The sequence below is a fragment of the Solanum tuberosum genome, unplaced genomic scaffold, assembly GCF_000226075.1.
Source record: "Solanum tuberosum cultivar DM 1-3 516 R44 unplaced genomic scaffold, SolTub_3.0 scf00072, whole genome shotgun sequence".
In the NCBI taxonomy this organism is placed as follows: Eukaryota; Viridiplantae; Streptophyta; class Magnoliopsida; order Solanales; family Solanaceae; genus Solanum; species Solanum tuberosum.
In genome coordinates, this window is record NW_006238999.1 from 1,076,236 (window position 1) to 1,095,743 (window position 19,508).

Below are 19,508 nucleotides of genomic sequence, written 5' to 3' on the forward strand. Positions count from 1 at the left end.
GAAGAGTTCCACAACTACCACATTATGATTCTTAAGAACTCAACGGGCACTTCTCCTTCGAGTCAAACAAACAAAGAAGGGAATCCCGTTAAGTTGTTACAGAGAGTCAATCTTTCATCAACCTCTGGATACAAAAACACTTTTTCACTCTTTCACATACTAGGGGATTACAGAACACATACGTCTATTTTTCAAATTATTCATGTTGTAAAGTGCATATATTCTAAATGATCGAAAACTAATATTTTTTTTGAGTTTAACTTGTAAACTACATGTAATGGTCCATGATAAGTGTGACTAGTAACCTCCTACAATAGGTTAATTAACGTACATTTGATAAGGTAAAAGTTTATTATACTGTCGGTATATATAAGTTAAATACATTTCTTAATGGATAAAAAAAAAATATTCAATTTTTAAGTTTAGTATGCTTTTTGTTTTGAATAGTTGGTAGCATCTTAAGTGTTGAAAATGGATAAACAAATCCCATTTGAAGTTTGAGTTTGGTTTTTTATTTTATTAGTTGTTACTTGGTAGCCACTAACCACTATGTTCTCATTTTATAGAAAATATTTGAATGTCAACTCATTATTATAAGTTTTATAAGGTCTTGACTTTTTTCTGATAATAAATAAATTTGAGTTATATGCACATACATTATAATTGCACTATCATTAGAATTTATCTTTGGTATAGTGAATCGGTTACCATTTTTATTAGGTTGACAATTATACGTAATTTGATTAACATGTCAAGTGTAAGTAATGTGACATTTTGTAATTTTTTTTTTTTATACGTATCTTTTTCTATAGCTAATTTTTTTTTATTATTAAAACTTATGTTTAGTAATTAAAATATATTAATTCCTCTGATATAATAAAAGGTTTATTTTTCATGAAACATTAAAAATATCAAACTTTTAACATCTGACACAAGATTTTCATGCTAAATATATGAGTTTCATATAATAATATTGCTATCCAATATGTTTCTTTTGGAAGAAAAAAAAAAGTAATAACATTAGTTGTATTTATCGTAGTACTATGTTTTAGTTTGACTTGAAAATCAAGGCTCTTAAATAGTTATTTTGACAAGTGGAAAGGCCCTAGATGAAAATTTTACAATAAATTATTATATCATAATTTTGCATTTTCGGCATCTTTTAATCTCTTCCACGTCATGTTCTTCATCCAAAAATTTCAAATTTTCTTATTAGCCTTTCCTTCATCTTCATAATTTATAATTAAAATGATTTTTAATGTGTATTAATTTTAAATAATTATACTGCTAATTAATTTTTGTGCCGCTTCATTCTTTATTTTTTTGTGTAATGTGTATAAATCTCTTAAAAATCAATCATACGACTAATTAATTGTTGTGCCTCTTCATATTCCATTTTTTTTCATTTATTCCTTGTTTTTTTTCCTCTCATGTTTTACATTTAATTAGCCTAAATGATGTATCAAATAAAAAATAATAATCTATACTCATTAGTATGCTATAACACAATTGTTTTACCCTCTTTACTTTTGGGCAAAAATATTCTTACCAAGTTTATATCTTTTGTTGTGAGAGCTTGACAATCTTCATTTTCTTTTATTATCCTTTTAATTATTTGTTTATGTTTATCGAAATATCATTTTTTATGTATTTTTGTTAATCATCATTTTCTCTTCTTAGAGAAAGCAGTAATGAGATGAATTCTCCGTTTATTTCCTTTAAATGTTAGAACTTTAAACATTTTTGTAATCATTATATGATATTATTATAAATAGTTATTCTTTTTTCATTTCTAAATTGATATGTTCTTGATTTTAAATTATTTTGGTTTGTAGATGGGTCAGATTTGATTTGGAAAACTATTGAAGAGGTCAACAAACGTTTTTTGGGATGTTTGGAAATCGGTATATCATCATGTTCTTATAGTCAAGTTTAAGCATTGATTGGATACTCACTTTCTTTATTTTCTAGTAAAGCTCTAGACCTATGCATTTTATAATTAATTTAAACATTTCTATAGTTATAATTTTTTGAACTTTTATTTTATAAATTTTGTATGATTTTCTGGATATTTGTATTTATAAGGTTTCCAGTTGATACAAAATGAAAGGTTTTACATGTGTGCAGTATAAGAATTGGACTATATGTTTGCACCAGGTGATTTTATTATTCTATTTAATAATCATACAAGTTGTTATTTTAATCTTTTTTTCTTTCGTTTTATATTATGTGCAATTTATTTTGTCAAGTCGGTATTTTAATTTGGTATTATATTTAACACATCAAGTTATTTAAATAATCTAAATTTGAGAGTAGATGTCGAAGTTGTAATTAAAGTCTCATAATTAAGTTTAGAGTACAATAAATTGCCACATCTGATGCAGATTGGGAAAATAATTTTTTTTAATCAAATTATACTTTTGGGTTCATATATGTGTACTAATTAGTGATCACACATACAAAAATTTGATAGGGTCTAAAACATATTTTCTGAGGACGAATTACGTACAAATTATTACTAAAATAGCGACCCAAGACCGGTACGGCCCGAATCGGCAGTCGGCCCCTTATACTAATGGAGTAATGGGGTGGTCTGTCCGGATATTATTTATCCTCAGGACGGTAAGACCGGCCCGATAAGGGACCGGTATGTGGTCCACCGGTGCACCGCCCCAGACCGGTCACTTTCTGAAAAAGTTGCCAAAATGGCATTTTTTTTAAAAAAAATCAATACACAATTTTTTTCCTATAAACACCAACACATTTCTTTATTTTTCCTACATTCAAATTTTCTAATTCTCTCTCAATTTCTCAATTCTCTCTAATGATAAAAAATTTATATTATATTTTCCAATTAACAAATATCAAATAGAAGTTTTCAATTTTCAAGTTTTCAATTAACAATACACAATCTTTCAATTGATTGTTTCGGAAATCTTTGTGCCTTTTTTGAGGAAGGCTACAGTAATTGGGCTATGCTTGCATCAATATGCGCTACTGGATCAGCATTGTTTGCCTCTCTATTTCTTCGACCATTATCCGTGCATTATGGAATGGTCGGAATGTTGTGTAGTTTTTCCTTCAAATTATTATATGATCCAATACATACGGCAGTCGGCCCCTTGTACTAATGGAGTGACCAGTCCGGATATTATTTATGCTCAGGACGGTAAGGCCGGCCCGATAAGGGACCGGTATGTGGCCCACCGGTGCACCGGCCCAAACCGGCCACTTTCTGAAAAAGTGACCAAAATGACATTTAAAAGAAAAATTAATACACAATTTTTTTCCTATAAATACCAACACATTTCTTTATTTTCCTACATTCAAATCTTCTAATTCTCTCTCAATTTTTCAATTCTCTCTAGTGATAACAATTTTATATTATATTTTCCAATTAACATATATCAAGTAGAAGTTTTCAATTTTCAAGTTTTCAATTAACAATACACAATCTTCCAATTGATTGTTGCGGGAATCTTTGTGCCTTTTTTTTAAGAAGGCTACAATAATTGGGCTATGCTTGCATCAATATGTGCTACTAGATCAACATTGTTTGCCTCTCTATTTCTTCAACCATTATCGGTGGATTATTTTTCAATTAACAATACACAATCTGCAGCAGCTTGAAGAACGCATGCAAGGACATCTGCGGGATATGATATCGAGGTGGTTAGATTGGCGGTTCAGGCTCAGACTCGTGGCAGTGATGCAGACTTCTGATCTTGGTGATGATGCATGGTGATGATGCAGACACGCTCGAGATAGCTAGACACGTTTTCTTTTTTTCAAATCAAATGTAAATACCTGATGTTTCAGGTTTTGCTAGTAAATCAAATTCAAACTTTCATGTAGTCTCTCATGTGTTCAGTCGGTAATCGTCTAGTTGGAAAGTCTGCCTCTTTTATTTTCGGCTTTGATGAATTCAGAAAAAAAAAATTAAGAAGTTTTCCTGTGCTGCATACACTTTTCTGTCTGGTCTAGTCGTATGTAAAATGGTGTTTGCTTTGAATTTGTTTGTTATTCTGTTGCGTTACATTTGTGTTTTCAAAAATTGTAATTTTTTGTTACCTTCTCTACGTGTTTATCAAATGTTAATTTACTGCCACTGGTAGTGGTTAATACTGTCATTATATGTTGATGTGCATACGCCTTAGGCCTTCAAATTCGAAAGTCAATTTTTCAGTAATAATAAAATTATTATCAACTTGTTACGATCCGATTTCTCGATTTATGATGGCACCTACTATAACTCACTAGTAGGTAATTAGCCAACCCATACCCAAGACGACAAGTAATGAGTACAAGGGTAGGATTAAACAACATATAACACCAACAATAAGAATAGATAGAAACGGAAGCAAACCAAAAACTACATACAATGGAAACCCTCCCAAAACCTCGAAAGCACGAGTACAAAGTTATCTAATACGAACAAATACAAGTCCCAAAAGTGGACCACAACAAGTTGTCTCAAAGGCAAAAGACTAGCTAATATATTTACAAAAGGAGACAGGCTGATCCAAGCCCCAAGTTCTCAACCTCGTCTCCGATATCCACAAGCTGCAAAAGATGGCACGAACGATCACTGCTGGTAATTGGTACTAGCACTCTGCATCACCTAGAGGCATAGTTTATGACCTCTTAACGGAGTCAATTCTAGAAATTCTGGCGCGGTCCCACATTTCCCGATTACTCTAAAATTGGTATGTTTCCGTTTTATGTGATTTTGGTGTCTAAGTGACCGTACTAACGTTGTGATCATATTTATTGATAGTGTGGCAGCGTTCGAATGACGTTCAGAAAGGAAAAGCTCTGGTCTTGTGATTTGGAGCGCACGCGGTCAGCCTACAGACAGGCTACGACTTTCTTTCTAATTAGATTGAGCATGAATGTGTGAATTCATGATGATTAGTGCGAATTGGAGGCAGGTACCTAGCTATTCTTGCTTTCCTTCTTATAAACCATGTTTTAGGATTGACCGTCACTGTTTCGGGGGTAGTGCCATTTTAGTTGTGACTTGTATATTTGTTCGTATTAGACAGCTCTGTACTCGTGACTTCTACGTTCTAGGAGGGTTTTCATTGTATATAGTTTTTGGTTTGCTTCCGTTTCTGTCTTTTTTTATTGTTGGTGTTATATGTTGTTTATGTTTAATCCTACCCTTGTACTCATTAGCAGGGCCGGCTCTATGCTTGGGAAAATAAGGCTTTTGCCTTAGGCCTCAAAATTTCGAGGGCCTCAAATTTTTGTCAAAAATAAATTATGTGTTAAAAATTTTAAAGAAAAAATTGATTATTTATGATAAAAAGTATATTTTTTAAAAAATATGTTATTTTATCCACTTTAACATTTTTGTACTTTGTTAAAAATAAGAATCAATAGTGAAAAGTGTTGAACAGAGTGAATTACAAATTCTTTTTTATTTCGTTTTAAATTTTAGTTTCAAGCATTTCTACAAGCATATTAAAATGAGGTATACCAAGTCATCAACTTCTTGAGTCAAATTCTATGGTTCTAATTCTTATCTTTATTTAATATTTGTCTAACTTATTACTTATAGAATTATGTTAACAATTCATATAATAATTGCCTCACTGAGAGGATATTTTTCAATGTTGAGTTGATAAAATCTTACTTAAAACTAATAACTGAAAAAATAATATTAATTTCTAATAATTTTCATTTAAATAGTGTAAGAAAAATAAATTTTGAATAAATACGTATATGAGGTTTATTTATATTTTAGGCCTCAAATAAAAATTTCGCTTTAGGCCCTCAATTACGTTGAGCCGCCCCTGCTCATTAGTTGTCGTCCTGGGTACGGATTGACTTATCTACTGGTTGGTTATAGTAAGTGTCATCATGACTCGAGAAGCCGGGTCATAACAAGTTGATAATAATTTAATTATTAATAAAATTGAGCCTTCAAATTTGAGGGCATAAGGCGTATGCCTCGTTTTTAAAGGCATTGAGCCGCCCTACATCAATGTACTCGCCATCTATATCATAGAAAATAACACTAAAATTCTCAACAACTTATTGCAATTCTGATTTCAACTATTACATAGGGGAATTCTTGATAAAGTCAACTATTGCTCAAGCCTTAACACACAATTCCAAGCCATTATACACCAATCAAGCTGTACTAACAGCTTCTGTTTGAGCCGATTCGCCTGCTTCCCAGAAAGATGTTGGCTTTCCAGTCTTCGACACAGCGTCTGGTTGAACATTGCCCTTCACGGTCACCTTTTGCTCCTTCAGATCAATGTCAAAAGTTTCTACACCTGAGAAGAAGACATTAGTCAATACCAGAGCAAATTTATTTTAATATAATAATTAATCATTTAATTGAGGATATAATAGATAAAAAAAAAAATTATCTTTTCTTGATTTGATTTGTCAAAATAGACGAGTAATTAGAGACAACTAAAAATGAAAAAGTGAACAAGTAATTAGGGAGTAGTTAATTAGAATACTTACAACTTAAAATTTTCTCTTTTTCGCCATGCAAATCATATTCGCAGTTCAACGCGCAATATTCTCTATCGTTATTCCATGTAACCTCTACACTCCCTATCGACTAATTGGTCGAATATGGATATTTATTATTGACTTCATTCCCGCGTTAATTCTTTCAGCATGGCATCAGTTTTCATGCTTAGCTTAATATATTTGTTCATTTTTATAAGTTGATTTGTGCACTTCATGCTCTAAAAACCTCTTTGAATTATGACAAACAAACTAAAACTTCATATAACTAGATAATTAATTATTGACTAAATAACAACAATTTCATCATTCTAAATTAATTGATAAGATTTTAAGTCAAGGTCACAACAATAAATTGTTGACTAAATAATTGACTTATATGTTGGGATAAATACAGGAATCTCACTCGTGAATCGTGATCACTAATTAATTTCCTCCTAATTAACTTTTTATATTATGATTAATTTATATTACTGTAATTAACATATAAAACAAGTTTTTTTTTCTTTTTGAAATTGTATTTTCAATTACCTAACTCTTTCACCGCATAAAGTCTAATCACATATATTAGCTTATCCATATCAATAATGCTCAAAACACGTGAATATACCTGAGTTGATTCTCGAAACTTAAGCTAAAACATGTGTAAAATACGGCACTTGAGTGTATAATACGTCAAAGATCAGCAACCGACTCTGTTTGAACTCAAATTTTGTGGGTCCATAGGTGTTGACTTATTAAATGATGATCATTATTTTCTAAAGGCGGAAGTCATGTTTTTGGAGTTGTGTCACGAAATAGGAATTATTTTTGGAGTTGTGTCACGAAACAGGAATTCATGAGTTTCTCGCTTTTTCATGTGTATCTATAAATTTTTCGAAATGTGTGTCCAATTATGTTTGAGCTCAAACTTTGTGGGTCCCCTGGTGACAATAAGCAAACATTGTCGTGGAAATCAACGGATAGTGTCGTTTTAGAAAAGATACAATAGTTTCCAATTCCCCTGAGCTTAGGGTCTTATCAAATGATACTCATTGTTTTTGTACAGGGTGGAAATCACTCTTTTTAGTGTTTGTGTCACAAAGCAGGATTTCAGGATCCAGTATATGTATGACCGACTCTGTTTGAGCTCGAACTTTGTGTGTCCGTTGGTGATAACCTATTAAATGATACATATTATTTTCAAACGACCAACACCGCTTTTCTTGGAGTTTATGTTTCACGAAACAGGATTATCTCGATTTCAGTTTAATTAGTTTATTGATTCCAAGTTCCACACTTGTATTTGTTCATATTAGACAACTATGTACTCGTGATTTCTACGTTCTAGGAGGGTTTCCATTGCATATAGTTTTTGGTTTGCTTCTGTTTCTGTCTTTTCTTATTGTTGGTGTTATACGTTGTTTAATCCTACCCTTGTACTCATTACTTGTCGTCCTGGGTACGGATTGACTTACCTACTGGTTGGTTCTAGTAGGTGACTTACCTACTGATTGGTTATAGTAGGTGTCATCATAACTCGAGAAACCGGATCGTACCAAGTTGATAATAATTTTATTATTACTAAAATTGAGCCTTCGAATTTGAGGGCATAAGGCGTATTGCCTCGTTTTTAAAGGCATTGAGCCACCCTGCATCAATGTACTCGCCATCTATATCATAGAAAATAACACTAAAATTCTCAACAACTTATTGCAATTCTGATTTCAACTATTACATAAGGGAATTCTTGATAAAGTCATATATTGCTCAAGCCTTAACATACAATTCCAAGCCATTATACACCATCAAGCTGTACTAACAGCTTCTGTTTGAGCCGATTCGCCTGCTTCCCAGAAAGATGTTGGCTTTCCAGTCTTCGACACAGTCTTGAGAACAGCGTCTGGTTGAACATTGCCCTTCACGGTCACCTTTTGCTCCTTCAGATCAATGTCGAAAGTTTCTACACCTGAATATGGTTTATGAAGAAGACATGAGTCGATATATTAGTCAATACCAGAGCAAATTTGTTAGGTGGAAGAAACTAGAATACATAAACGATACAAGGACCTAACATGTCAATTAATGATATCACCTTTTATTAATATTTTATCTGTTACCAGACCTATAAGCAAATAAGCAACTCAGACTATCGTTATTTATTAGTCATGCCTAGTACTATCCAACAATCTCAGGCTGAACGATAGAGCCCTTTAGCAGAATGGAGAAGATTCCCATTGGTCATGGAGTTAGCAGTCGAAGGAAGGAATGTTTGGGATGTGTTGTTCAATGACTTACTGAAGTTATTCCAACCGTTTATGGTACAGTCAATTACATGTGGTAGAGTGAGAAAGATGATGAGCACACTCGAAGAGCGTTCTTGGCCAGGTCTTACACTTCTACTCATGGAATAGACTACCAACAACCATTTCACAGTTTACCCAAAGATAGATGAACCAACCAAAACTTTGCGGCTGTGATGGCAGAAACAATAGAAGAGTCCATAAAATCGGAACAATGATCTTCACTCTCTAATTTCATTATATATGGTGGTGTTTGACTGGCACATGACTACAAGAGCATGACATTAAGAATAAAATAAGAAGCTCAGAGTCGAAAGTATGTAAATACAGAAAAGTATCATTCTTTTTGGAATAGGATGAGAAGAAAGAATGCCATATAAAATGAAACCAAGTAATATATTCTATTTGTAACAAGGAATTATGAGAAAGGCAATCCTGTAAAGCTAAATGTTGTAAAGCACTAGGACTCTAAGTAAAATTGTTTACCTTCCATTTTCCCCAAAACCCTTTTCACAGCACCAACACAGCCTTCGCATGACATGCCAACCTTGAGAACAACAGTCTGCTAGCACAAGGGGTAAAAGTATCGGTGTTAAATTGACAGTTGCAGAGATGTAGAGTAATGATAGCATAAATCATAAGCAAAATAGCACACTCATCACTTAGGCTGTTAGGCAGCACATCATGAAGCTGTTGCCAGCTTAACATACTTACATTTAAAGGTTTCAACGGAGTCACGACACTCGCAACAACTGTTCCTCCCCCCAAACCAAACCCCGGAACAAAAAACAAAGAATTCATTCATTCAAATTCAATCAATTAATTCCTATTTCGTTTCTCTGAAAAACTCTTATTATAAAAGCACTCTTCTGAATCAGTAAATTTAGTTCTGTTATGATACTATTGAAAGATCTCCCTCATTGACGCAAATCGACACAGGAGAGTTTTCTTTCTATTCTAGATCAACAATGATATTTAGCCACTCAAAGAATGACTTGGACCAACTCTTAAACCGGAAAAATTCAAGAAAAGGAGAACGTAGATTTTTAGATATCTAATCTGAAATAAATATTCACCAAAAACAGAAGGTAATGCATTAAACTAGCTCATTAATGAGGAAAATATTCAAACTAGCTAATGAATTCTTGAATTTAGCTAATCAAAAACCATGGATCTGCTTTGCTAGTAAAACCACTCATAGTTGTAAACATACACATTCATCCATCATCAAACATTTATAGCTCAAAATCATGTAAAGTTTCATTTTTTCCCGTTAAGCAAAACAAATGTTCCGAGCCCATATCTTTTCCGCTAAAACAAGAATTACCCAGATCAAAATCCCTACTAAACAGGCAAATCTAATCAAGCCCTTCAACAAATTACTTCAAATTATCATCAAAAACAAGATTCTACTGTTGAACTTAGTTTCTTTACATATGGAAGAGGAAAAACAGAAGCCTAAACATCGCAACAAAAGGAAAAAGCTCATAATCAATCAACCAATTTATAAGGAAAATGATCAAACTATCATTACATCTGAAAAGGAATAATAAACTATTCAATAAATTATTGAAACGATCAATGCACTCATTAACGGACCTGTTGTTCTAGCTCACACCAGGCACAGTAGTAAACAAACAACTCATCCATCATCAAACAGTTGAAGCTCAAAAATCATGTAAAGCTTCAATTTTTTTCAATTAAAACAAAAAATTATTCCAACTCACATCTTTTAAGCTAAAACAAGAACAACAAAGATCTAAACTCCTATTAAACAAGCAAATCTTATCAAATCCTTCAACTATACCATCAAAAACAAGATTTGAATGTTGAACTTAGCTTCTTTACACATCAAAGACAACAACAAGTCAACAACATACCCAATCCAATCCCACTCGTGAGGTTCGCGGAGGGTAGGACACAAACCATACCCCTACCTTGAGAGGCGGAGAGGTTGCTCCCGATAGACCAGCACCCCCACCCCCACCCACTCCCACTCCCACCACCCCCATTCAATCAATCAATGAGCTACACCTTAATCTCAAACTAATTAGGGATTTTCTACCCATTAACAACAAATTCATTCAAACCCCTTTTACATTTAGCTAAAACAAAAACAACCCAAATTAAAATTCCCACTAACAATGCAAAATCCATCAACCCCTTCATAGAATCAATTCAAAATCATGTTTTGAAAATTACCCAATTCATATCACATATCAAAGATTCAAAATTTCATAAAAAGGAAAGTAAATTCAAAGTACCTGAGACATGATGAGGTTGATTTGAGAAGAAACTTGTGAGGTTTTTCAAGAAGAAAGATGGTGATATACAAAGTTTGAGAGCAAAAAATTGACCTTTGATTTTCTGTGATTTGAGAGGTGTGAAAAGCTGCTAATTTATATAAAGAGAAAAGGAGACCAAAAAAAAATAGATTCCCTTCTTTCTATATTGTGTGTGTTTTTTTTTAATCCCGAAAGATAAAAAATGCATCTAAAATATATGATTTTTTGAGTTTTCTATTCGAATTATCACATATTTACTTTTTCTATTTTTATTATTATTTATTAAAACATAATCAACTATCAATCATTCGATTTTTTCAGGGGCAAAGCCAGCATGGGCTAGGGATTTATCCGAACAATTGAACTCCTTTTGATGGAAAATTACACTATTTATATATAGTTAGATTATTTTTTAGGTATAGATAACAGTTGATGAACTTTCTTAGGCTAATTCGTTTATTTTAAATCTCTTTAAGAAAAATCGTAATTATACTTTTATATTTTCCTTCCTAAATATAATCATTGTTCATAATTGAGTAGCGTTTTGATAAATAAATAAATTTTGTCAAGAAAGATAAAGACTTTTTTTTTGTATTTTTGTAAAGTAAAAACATAATTTTCTTATCTTATGGAGTATTTTTTAGATCAGATTTTAAAGCAGTACAATCATCCAATTATTATTTAATTTTCTATGGTAGTACATGTAGTACTTCATGCAGTACAAGGTCGTGAAAATATATAAAATAAAATATATAAATAATAAATAAGAATATTCTTATTCTCCATTTTATTAGGGAGTTGAAAGAAACTTTTTTTGGACCATAAATTTATCATTATTTCACATATTTTGGAATCTTTAACAACTTGTGACATATTGTATTGTGAATATTATAGTTTTTGATTGATATAGAAAGTAAAAAAAAAAATTTATTATATTATTAAATTCATTCTTATGTAACGATAAAAAGTTTCATTTTAGAATAGATCTCATGTTATTTATTATCTAATAGCTCTACATTCATATACCATACTTCTCTGGTAAGTTTTATATTTTCCATTGTTGGTGTTTGACTTTATGTAATGATGAAAAATGATACTTATAATTTATCCAAATATTATATGTATTTATCAAAATAATATAATACAATTAGAGGTGTATAATTTAGAATTTCAAAAGGATGAGTGCACTTTATGAAACGGTGAATTTAAGATATAAATTTAATTAATTTAACATTTAGGATTTTATCACTAATTCGTCAAACTATTAAAATTATAGGTCTAAATAATTTTTCCATGTCTAAGGTATTGAGATTGATTGTATGATATATTATCAAGCACAACTAATTTTATCATACATATTTAGTTTAATTATAAATAAATAAAATCTAATGTGACAAACGTGAAGATTTTGAAAAAATTAAAGCAAAAAAAGTTAATTAATTAAAACACCAAAAATGCTATCAATAACTACTTATAGGTGTTACCCACGTTTAGGAAATAAAAAAGATATAAGATTTAAATTTCAAACCTCACTTGGAGAGGTATCACCTCATTATCATCGCATTATATGATACTTCAAGTATCGGTTCACACATTTATATTTATCTCGAGAAGGAAGCATGAGTTTACATGAACCCAGAAAACTCCCTAGATATGTCATATTAATTAATGAATAGTTAAGATATTGATAATAATTTGGTGAATAAGTAATTAATATTGAATATAAAATCAAAAATCAATAATTATCTTATCTTAATAGATTAAAAGTGACGAGCAAAAAAGTAAAAATATATTTTTGAAATAATAAACAAATAAAAGTAAACAAAGAAAGTAATAAATAAATGTAAAAAGAAATAAAACAGAAAACAAAGGAATGAAACGCATCATTCATAAATCGCATGAGTTTCTTCCTTTCATGTTTTCAACACTCTCTTTTAGGTACCTAAGATTTATTTTTTATTTTTAAATAAAGGAATAATAATTTTAGGCATCATTTTTCTAAAAAAAATATATTAAATAAATTATGAGTTAGGACATAGGTGTATCTAAGATTTCAAGAGGATGAGTATAGTCTGTATACTATTACGAAAAAAAGTAGTCGAAGGTATAAATTTGTCTTATTTGATCTTTAGGTTTTTATTAAAGAACCCGTTAAACTTTTAAAACTATATTAATTAAAACTCCAAAAATGTTACCAATAACCATTTATAGAGGTTTTGCCCAAATTTAGAAAGAAAAAAATACTCCCTCAGTCCCATTTTATATGTCATCCCTTTCTATAAATAGTTGACCACAATACTTGTCATTTTATAAAATTTATGTATAAATTACTATATTTTGCCTATTATACCATTGATAAAATAGTTAATTAATCTTGTCATTTATTAATAAAGTTGACTTAAGAAAACATTAAATAAGGATAGAAGGGTAAAGTTACATCATTTCTTAATGCAAGTGCAAAGTAAAAATGTTACATATAAAATGGAACGGAGGGAGTATAAGATTAAAATTTCTGACCTCATTTAGAGAGATGCACTCAACCATCATCGCATTATATGATATTTTGAGTGTGGATTCACACATCTATATTTAAATATTTTAAAACAAATATGACACTATTATATATGATCTAGGGAGAGGAGCATGAGTTCACGTGATCCTGAGGAACTCCATAAATACACCCCTGAATACAATACAATATAATATAGTGTTATATATTATAAAACGATATATAACATCCACCCTAATAAGGTGTAAAAATTCGTTATTTTATTTATACAATATAATTTTTCGACGAAAAGGATTCCTCAACTGAAATAAGGCACTAATATACGCCAGAAGTCTATCTTATAATATATGGTCTCCTTCCATAATTTAGATAATTTGTTAGTACGTACTTACTATTTTGATATGTTTATATATCATATTGTATAAAACATTTCCTAGCATGTATAATTTTACTTTATTGTTAATTTAATCAAGTGTTTTTCGTAGTTATTAGAGGTTTATAATAACAATATGAAGCTATAGATATATACCGTGGTGAAATGATAAATACAAAGTATTTTATTCTTGGCTAAAAAATTTAACTTTAATTCATAGTATGAAATTACATTTGTTACTAAGGTGGAATTCCTTGAAACAAATTCGAATATTATTGAATTTCAATGCGAATATAAGATACTAGATGAAAAACAAAAAGAAAGGTACGTAAAGCCTCAATACAATAAAAATAACTTTTTTATCGACATTAGTTAATTATCATTAGATTCATTGTCGCTATAGGCTTTAGCAACATTTATAAAAAGTGCTAAAATGTAATTGTCAATAGTAATTGCCACTAAAAATATATATTTAACGGCAATTAAGTTATTGTTGCTAAAAATCGAATGTAGTGCTTATTGAAAAGGAGCAACTTCAGTTATTGCGTCGGAAGTTATCATATGACTAAAATTCATGTATATATAATTGAAGTTCGATTGTTTTTATCTGACTTTATTTATTCTTTCTTGGATTTTAATCATACGTGCATAAAATTCAAATAAGAAATGATTGAAGTTTAATCATTTGGACTTTAATATTTATAACGGCAGACATTGTTTCCAAAGTTAAGTTTTGTTAGACATAATTTCAAACATGTATATCTAAGATTGGACATAAACAAAAAAAAAATCGAAAAATGGATACACGTTAAATGACGATATCAAAACAGACTCCCTGTAAAATTGAAAAGTGTGCCTTTGTATCTCTTCTATGCTTTTGAGACGACCCGAACCTTCGAATTTCGGGTCATATTCATTTCCTTCTCCTCTTCCAATTTCCAAATTCCATTTTCAACCTCTCTCAAAAAAACCCTAATTTCCCTGCAATTTCAGATCTCCGATCAATGGCGAAACAATTCAACGTTCCTCCGGTGATATTCCCCTCCGACGGAAATCCCGGTGTACCGCAACGCCGTCCTCCGGCTAATCCACCGACGGCTCCTTTTCAGCCGCCGAGATCTTCAAACCCTGGAATACCTTTCATGTCATTCGACATTGGATCAGCAGCTGCATCAACTTCATTTTCCACTCCCCAGTTCGCCTCCGCTACCATCGGCGGCGGCGGTGGATCAATTGGATTTGAAGATGAACCGCCGCTATTAGAGGAGCTTGGGATTAATACAAAGCAAATTTACCAGAAGACTCTTTCAATTCTCAACCCATTTCGAATCAAACCAGATCTTCACGAAGATGGTGACCTTTCTGGACCGTTCATATTTCTAATGGCGTTTGGATTGTTTCAATTGCTAGCTGGAAAGATCCATTTTGGGATAATATTGGGATGGGTTGTAATGGCTTCGATGTTTCTATATGTAGTGTTTAATATGCTCGCTGGTCGAAATGGGAACTTGAATTTGTATAGATGTGTCAGCTTGATCGGTTATTGTATGTTGCCCATTGTGATATTATCAGCGCTATCACTGTTTTTGCCTGGTGGATTGGTGATCAAGGTGTTGACCGGAGTTTTTGTTGTATGGTCAACACGGGTTTGCACGAGGCTTCTGGTTGAGCTGGCTTCGTATGGAGATGAGCATCGCGGGCTAATTGCGTATGCTTGTTTCTTAATTTACATGCTTTTCTCTTTGCTAGTGATATTTTGATATCTGCAGAAAGGAATTAAACTGAAAAAAGTTGGCATTTTGCAGCCTGCAATTTGATTTGTGATTCATTTTTTTGTCTTAGCTACTGAGAAGAGTGTAGAAAACTGAATTATGCAGTGTTAATTTTACAGTATCTAATTAGTTTCTTCTGGTTTGGTTGTTTTCTGTTGAAAGATTTGAATTTTAAGAGGTTATAAACCTTTCGTGAATGAAGATGGTTATCATGTTGTGCAAAAAGTTTTTGGTTTTCGAATTTGTATGGTTATCGTGTTTGTGCAAAAAGATTAGGAAGGACTTTTGTGGAGCTGTTGTTGACATGTCTTGATGTTATACTCCATTTTGCTTTGTGTGAAGATTGTAAAAGGTGTGATCTTTTTGTGATGTACATTGTCATGAAAACCAGCGGGGAAGGTGTCTATTATGGTTGCATACCTTTCTATAAGGATATAGAAAATAGGGTGATAGATGTTCTTGCCACTCCTCGTTCTCCTGTTTATGATGCATATTGTTAGAGAAGGTAGACTGTCTCATGTTCAGAAGGTATGGTAAAGTGGAAGTGAGTCCGCGAATATCTATACAGATGAAACATATGAGACTTCATGCCAAAGAATAGTTTCTTAGACTAAAGCAGAGACGATGGAGCTTTATTTTGAATCTGCAATCCTCTACTGTTAAAGATTTCTAGTGTCTTGTTGTATCAACTAGAAGTAACTTCTTAGTTTAGATATGGATCCAAGTATTTCGATAGGTTATGGAGATTGAACTGGTCTAAAATCAACTTCTGTTGATGATTGTGCTAATCACTTCGCGGGTAGTTTATCTCAGTAATTTGTTTTTCTGTCATGAGATGAAGATTTCGATAAAGCAAAGTTTGCTGTTAGTTAATATTCAAAAGAATGTATCAGCTTTTCTGAGCAGGTCAAGGGGGCTACATTGGAAATCTGTTCTTATCATAATTAAGTTCCTGATTTCAGTTGTGAGTAGTGTCTTTGTGCACCGAACTGCCCTTTTTTACTATTCAAAATTGCTAAATTTTGGCCCCCAAGGCCTAGCTCAAGTGGCAAAAGGTGGAGGATTTGTGGCTTAGGTCACAGGTTCAAGCCCCACACCATGCAAAGCAAAGCCCGGTATTTAAGTGGAGAAGGGTAGAGGGGCGGGCCCATTATCCACCGAGTTTAGAAGGCTGTGATTGGTCCAAAGGGCGGGTCACAGACGGATTTCTCGGTTATCAAAAAAAAAATAATGATGTGCAATGGATATCCATATCAATTTTATTTTTTTTAAAATGACACAATAAAATCTAGGAGGATGAATCAACTTCCTTGATGTGCAATTTGTAATTTAAAAAATGAATGTTCCAGTGACAATGGATGATATTATTTTCACAACGGTATAGATATTTCATTTGCCTTGACGTACTCATGTTGAGTAATTGTACACAGGCTTGATACTTTTGAGTATTATCACTAAAGTTAGCTAAATGATGCCTAAATTTTGCTCTTCATTACACTTTTAGTACATTCATTTATACCCTTGTTGTTAGCAAATCGTTTTATGTTTGGCCTTAGTCTTGCAATCATAGCATAAAATGGATGGACTTCTATGTTGCTTGAAAGTTGAAACTCTCCAAAAAAAAGTTGTGATTCATATTAGATCCGACATGCACATATCAGCATGTTTGAAGAGTCGTAGCAACATAGGTAGACCCCACATAACCAAATTCTTCAAGAAAAAAGTACAAATTTACCCTTCAACTTTTGACATACTTGCATTAGGGGGGAAATGAGTTTTTTCCTTAACCATCGAATAATATTAAACCAAAAGTTTAACGAAGAGTGTACTAAGTTGCTCAATTTCAGATAGTAATGGGACAAATATGATCCTTTTTCCGTTTTATAAATAATTTCTCTATCTCTGAGGTTTTTTGTTCTTCGATTATCGGTTGATAGCTTAGCAGGAGCTGCACTATTGGCTCCAGTAATCAATTTTTGGTGGCCTGGATTTCCAGCAAACTTCACTAAACAAGCATTTGATGAGCAGTTACTTAGAGACCAATGGGCTTATAGAGTTATACATTATGCCCCATGGCTTGTGTATTGGTGGAACACAACAATATTTTCATGGATTTATTTAGTGTTATAAATGGGGAATTCAAATTGTCTCAACAAGATCTTCAAATTGCCTCATCACTTGATGAGATGCAACTTCAAGAGGTGCATAATCATACCTATTATTAATTCTGTTACTCCCTCGGTTTCAATTTTGTTTGTTTGGTTTTGACTTGATACAAAATTTAAGAAAATAAAACAGACTTTTGAGTACCAAAAGACCTTTAATCTTGTGGTCTTAAATCCTGAAGATAGATTTGTTAAATGCTCGACATGTCATGATCATATATATTTGTTTATCCATAGTTTAATTTATTTGGTAGTTTAACGTACAATCGCCCCTCCAACAACAAAATTGGAGAAGGTATAAATATGGAGACTTTTCTGTCATTTGGATCGGAGAAGTTATGGAGGATATCAGGTTTTAAATTCTCAATCTCTTGCTTTTAACTTTGGGATAACTTCCATGGTTGGATGATTTTAATAGACGCATATATAGTCCTTAGAAAATTACCCTTCCTTATAATAATGTTAGACTCGGATCGATCTATTATTTTCTCATATATTTCTCAACCTTACAAACAAAATATAAGGCTATTGTCTAACGTTTGTAATAATGTATAAATTTTTGAAAGTTGTCTAATATTTTCAGTACGTTCAATTTGATGTTTTTTTTTCTTCATTTGTTCATGACAATAAGTAAATGCAAGCATATGTTATACAACAAGGGGAGTTTGAATCACTCCATAGAGACCTAATTATTGGTTTTGGTAAAGTTATATTCGATCTCATGGATCTAAAGAACTTGTTCCCTAATAACGAAGACTCTGTACATTTATGACATGGCGTTGAAGATGGAATTGTGTCAGTTAAATTACAACGTTTCATCGCACAAAATCTTCCATGGATAAATTATCATGAACTACAAAATGCTGGACATATTTTTCCTTATGGTGATCACAGTGTAAAAGATATCATATGGAAGTCCCTTTTGGCTGGAAAAAACTAACTTGAGTAAAAATTGTTTAGTATTTCAAAGTCAATTTTTTAATTTGGATGTTTAAATGTTTTTTATTAATATTAAGTTTGAATAAAGATCAAGAGTTTAAGTAATATATTTTGTTAGAGTAAATATCGAGTCATTTTTCACTTGGTGTAGAAGGTAAAATATTTTCTTTTTTCTTCTTGTTTGGTTACGATTTACTTTATGAACTGATTGATGGTCTATCGAAAATAACCGATCTGTAATTCATAAAATAGGGGTACGACTACGTGTACGTACATTCTACTTGTGGAATTTCAATGAGTATATAATTGTTGTTGTTGACTTGTTGTAGCAGGTCTTCAAGATTTCAAATCTTATACTCCATTCTTTTGAAGTTATATCGAGAAAATAGTCAAAAGCCCTCCCAAGCTATTACCAAATTTTTACCTACACACTTATTTTTCACGGGGGTCCTATCACCCCCCTGAACCTTTTAAAAGTGAAATATCTAACCCCCTACAAACTCACGCCCAGATTCGTATTAGGTAGTAATCAACACGCGCTGCCACGTAATATTACCCTTTTTTATATATATAAAAAAAAATTATTCTTTTATATTTTACTTTTTATATATATATATATTTTCATCTTCTCCTTTTCTCTTTCTTTTCCATTCCTCCATTTCTTTTTCTTTGAAGCTTCTGCAGATTTGAC

The 19,508-nt window shown here is 31.9% G+C and overlaps 2 protein-coding genes across 3 annotated transcripts; one reads left to right on the plus strand and one right to left on the minus strand.

Moving 5' to 3' along the window:
- Positions 1–8,128: 8,128 nt before the first annotated feature.
- LOC102580838 (copper transport protein ATX1-like) lies at positions 8,129–11,148 on the minus strand. 2 transcript variants are annotated; one of them, XM_006345803.2, is made up of 3 exons: positions 11,039–11,148; positions 9,261–9,336; positions 8,129–8,440 (listed from the first exon to the last, which is right to left on the minus strand). In XM_006345803.2, the coding sequence occupies exons 1-3, from the start codon at positions 11,045–11,047 to the stop codon at positions 8,280–8,282; spliced, it is 246 nt and encodes an 81-aa protein (XP_006345865.1). In that variant the 5' UTR covers positions 11,048–11,148; the 3' UTR covers positions 8,129–8,279. The 2 variants fall into 2 exon arrangements, with proteins under 2 accessions (XP_006345865.1, XP_015163557.1); XM_015308071.1 differs by having other exon boundaries at positions 9,261–9,339; positions 11,039–11,146.
- A 3,622-nt stretch (positions 11,149–14,770) lies between these two features.
- Positions 14,771–15,951, plus strand: LOC102581177 (protein YIPF5 homolog). The gene has a single exon (XM_006345804.2). It carries the CDS (start codon positions 14,946–14,948, stop codon positions 15,699–15,701), a length of 756 nt encoding a protein of 251 aa, XP_006345866.1. The 5' UTR covers positions 14,771–14,945; the 3' UTR covers positions 15,702–15,951.
- Positions 15,952–19,508: the final 3,557 nt, after the last annotated feature.

Excerpts from the sequence above, each read along its gene's own strand:
- LOC102580838 (XM_015308071.1), bottom strand. Across the intron at positions 8,441-9,260 it reads GGTTTTGGGGAAAATGGAAG|GTGTAGAAACTTTCGACATT; the intron begins GTAAACAATTTT and ends AACCATATTCAG.
- LOC102581177 (XM_006345804.2), top strand. The coding sequence starts at position 14,946 with ATGGCGAAACAATTCAACGTTCCTCCGGTGATATTCCCCTCCGACGGA.